At 30.9% G+C, this 3,994-nt stretch overlaps 1 protein-coding gene across 2 annotated transcripts in view; it reads left to right on the plus strand.

The window, feature by feature from the left end:
• The window catches only part of CAPS2 (calcyphosine 2), a 48,200-nt gene extending 44,927 nt beyond the window's left edge, over positions 1–3,273 (plus strand). For both annotated transcript variants that reach the window (XM_015561340.1, XM_015561341.1), the window contains one exon: positions 2,474–3,273. In XM_015561340.1, coding sequence (XP_015416826.1) covers positions 2,474–2,649 — 176 coding nt within the window. In that variant the 3' untranslated portion in view covers positions 2,650–3,273. The remainder of the gene's footprint in view (positions 1–2,473) is intronic.
• The last annotated feature ends 721 nt before the right edge of the window (positions 3,274–3,994 follow it).

The raw sequence follows: 3,994 nt of genomic DNA on the forward strand, positions 1-3,994 counted from the left end.
TTAAATTGTCACTAAAGATAAGAACAAGATAGTTTACATTTTTCAAAATTAGGTGCTTTCAACACCATGCGTTTTTCTCTTTGTCTTCTCCCCTCTAATAATCTTAATTAAACTGCTTAAGTAGCTCTAGTTTTTATTTTATTTTATTTTATTTTATGTGTTGGTGAATTCTTGGTGAGGGTTTTATTTTGTTGTTGGATAAACCTTTGTTAGTTTAAGTAATTAGGTACCTTGTTTTTGCATTCACATTAAAGGAGATAAGCTAGCAAACCAAACAACCTTAAAAAGAGGAAAATCTGTTACTGTTTTAAAAAAACAAACTTTTTTGTTAAATCTATCATTACAAATTATAATTTATGTACATGCCCATCTTTAGGATGTATATTGTTTAGAATTTAATTTCAAATTAAGGCTTTTAGATCAGACAATTTAATTTAATTTCAGAAAATATTTTCTTTTTAGTTTAAATAATTTATTTTACAAAGTATTTTCAGCTGTAATAGAAATGGAATTTATCAAGTGTTTTTTATGCACTAGTATTAGAAATCTGATGCTGTTTATTAAAATACTACGAGAAGCAAAAGAAAGGTTACAAACGATAGAAGGTGGGTATTTCCTGGGTGGGGATACAATGGAGGTATACAGTGCTTCAATATTTGAAACAAATTTAAATAAAAATGTTTTTCTTAGAAAAAAAAATAGAGTGAAAACTTATCTGTTAAAAATATGGATGGTAAACAAAGAGAGAAATCTCTTCTGCCAACATGTATATATTTTTACATACATTAGATCTTGATTATCCTTGACTAACATTCAATCACAAATTTACTATATTGTTTTATATTACCATCTCTGTATGGCACAATTTCAGTCCTTGTTTATTCAACCTGTGTTTTTTTTTAAATAATCACTGTTCTTTATTTCTTGTACATGTTTTTAAAAGACTAAGCATTTTGCTATTCAAAGCAGATTTTATTTTTTTAGTGTGAATGAACTGTTATCTAAGTCCATTAAAGACCCTCTAGTACTTGAAAAAGATCCAACTCTGACCAAAATTTTGCCTGTCCTATTAGACAAACAATTAAGGCAGCATTCCTATTTAAGTTTATTTTAAATGAGACTTAAAATGATTTATACCAACTATCCTTAAATAAAACAAGAAATTTTAAAAATAAAATGATTTATAGAGTCAGAGAGATTTTTTTCTGGCCCTTTTTTGCCTTTATATATGGGCTTCTGTTTATTTTCTTTATGTATTATCTGACCATCTATAGCTTCCTTTCATCTCTTAACCCTCCTTTTTTTTAATTAAAAAATTAATGAATGTCTTTTTTCCTGCTGTACTCTCAGATCCTGAGAGTAGATCAGTGCCAGGAGGGTAGGGAGTGAAAGGGTGGCAAGTTAGTGAGCAGAGTTCTCTGATGGAGCACCTACATTGGGTGACCAGTGGAAGCTCCCCCAAAAAATGGTGTTTAAGCTGAGATCAATCTCCCTCTCTGACCACAATATGATCAAAGTTACTTATTTAAATAGCTTATTGTTTTCTTTCTGAATTAAAAAAAAAAAAATCAGCCGAAACCGGTTTGGCTTAGTGGATAGAGCATCGGCCTGTGGACTGAAAGGTCCCAGGTTCGATTCCGGTCAAGGGCATGTACCTGGGTTGTGGGCACATCCCCAGCAGGAGATGTGCAGGAGGCAGCTGATCGATGTTTCTCTCTCATCGATGTTTCTAACTCTCTATCTCTCTCCCTTCATCTCTGTAAAAAATCAATAAAAAAAATCAAATGAATTTTCAGAAGGATAAATCAGATATTTTATGTTCTCTCTTTAAATAATAAACTAAAGAATTACCATTCTTTAAACATATATGATTCTCAATAGCATCTTCTTAAAGGATAAAGTCAATCTTATTTCATATAACCCCATGGAAATAGCCTACTTAATGTCAGAAATTAAAATATAATGATTTAATCAAGTGTAAGGTCTTCCACAAACATTTCCGATGGCCTTTGAATCTTGTGTTTGCAGCAATGCTTTTCTAGCTGCAGTCATGAGTAACTGATTCACAAAATAACTAATGCCTGAATGAGACATGCCTTTTACACATGACGTCACTGTGTTAACAGCATGTAAACCTTTGAAATGATTTGAAATGATTCCTTAATGAGCATTAAGCAGAGTCCTTTAAAACATTAAGAAATACAAGAATGCAACAGTTGTAGCTGCTGTTTTGCCTAGACATATAGGATGCACCTTATCAGAAGTTTAAAAGATGCCTCCAATGTGTGTTAAAGTCATTACCATTAAATTCTAGCTCATGCAAGAAAATGTTTAAATAAATTACAGGGTAGTTTGCCAGAAGATTTCAAATTGCTGAAAAGGTTTTACAAGGCGATTAAGTATTTCTTTACCATCAACAGTCATTTTCCTGTACTTTTATGGAGATTGTTATATCACCAATACTATTTTGCAGGCCATTCCACAGAGGAAGAAATCAAATTATCTTTTCTGGATACATTAAAAGAAGCCTGCAGCAAGTCTGATGAAGTCTCATATGGTGAATTTGAAGATTACTACGAAGGTCTAAGTATAGGAGTAGTAGATGATGAAGATTTTGTTACTATTTTACGTACTCCATGGGGGATTTAGTGTTTCGGAGTTAGTCCAAGCATTTTAAAGGAGAGATGAATTCAATATAAAGTATGATCAAAGACTGCAATATAATTTTCTAAAGCTCTATTCTTTTTTTTCCTCAAAAGAGTTGAGTCTAGAGAGAGAAATATTCAGAAAGACAGATATAGGGGTATGTGTATGTTCAGGTTCAAGTATGATTGTTCACTTGTCTCTAAGTTTAAAAAAGACCCTGCTTGAATATATTTAGAGGTGTTTTTTTTTTATTAGACTTCTTAGGAAAGTAACATCTGTGTCAAACTATATGAAATCATCTATGTAGTAACCAAGTTTCTTGTCCAATATTTTCCCTATTCATTTCCCAAAATAAAATTGCTACTCTTTTCAATTTGATAAATGGGAATTGGACCCAAAACTAATGAGACTGAAATAGTTCAAACATATGAAAATGTTAAAGGAATGAAAGGATATGCAAGAGAAATTTTCCAAGCAGTGTAATTATGGATGTTTTCTGTAACATCAATATTTTGAATGATAGAGGCCTACCCCTAAAATGCTTGCTTAAACACAGACTTGTGAATTCTTGTCTTCCACATTGTGTGTTGTTGTTTTTCAATAGAATACAATGTAATTATTTAGTAACCAGTTCTATTCATCTTTTTATTTTATTTTTAACTGAAGACCTTATAACCTGCACAGAATTATTATTTAGCTAGAAACAATACAAAATAGGAGATGGGATGTGTTCTTAGATTACTGAATAAACATCTCAGAAAGGGCATTGTCACATACATGGACTGAGGGATAATTTGATAATTCTTAACCAAAATGTAAAAAGATATTTTGTGTCCTAAGATGAATATATATTATTCTAAACATCTTTTGTTGTTGTTGTTGTTATATAAACAACTGAAACAGTTCCTTCTAAATAGATATAACTTAATGTTGTAATCATTTTTTCTAAATTCTCCTATGTTCTTCACTTCTCCTTAGAAATACAAAGAGGGGAGTTTATAGAGTTGTTTTCAAGTTCATAATTTTACATTTTTATGTTAATATAAATTACTAAAAAAGCAGTGTTGAGTAAAATAAGTGGCTAAAAAATAAAAATATATTCTTTGTAGAATACAACTTTTTGGCATACAACTTTATTCATCTATACTCTTGGCAACATTTTAAAAAATGTGATGTGTGTAAACTAAATAAATTCAAAGTAGTATGTACCTTTTCAAGATTTTAGAAGGTACCAAAACTCACTGCTAAAATATCAGAAATACTATCTAATAAAAGGGTACTATGCAAATTAATCATCACTCCATCACAAAAGATGGCAGCGCCCAGTCCTCTCAGCCCCCAGTGGAGT

Source organism: Myotis davidii, unplaced genomic scaffold, assembly GCF_000327345.1.
Source record: "Myotis davidii unplaced genomic scaffold, ASM32734v1 scaffold54, whole genome shotgun sequence".
Classification (NCBI taxonomy): domain Eukaryota; kingdom Metazoa; phylum Chordata; class Mammalia; order Chiroptera; family Vespertilionidae; genus Myotis; species Myotis davidii.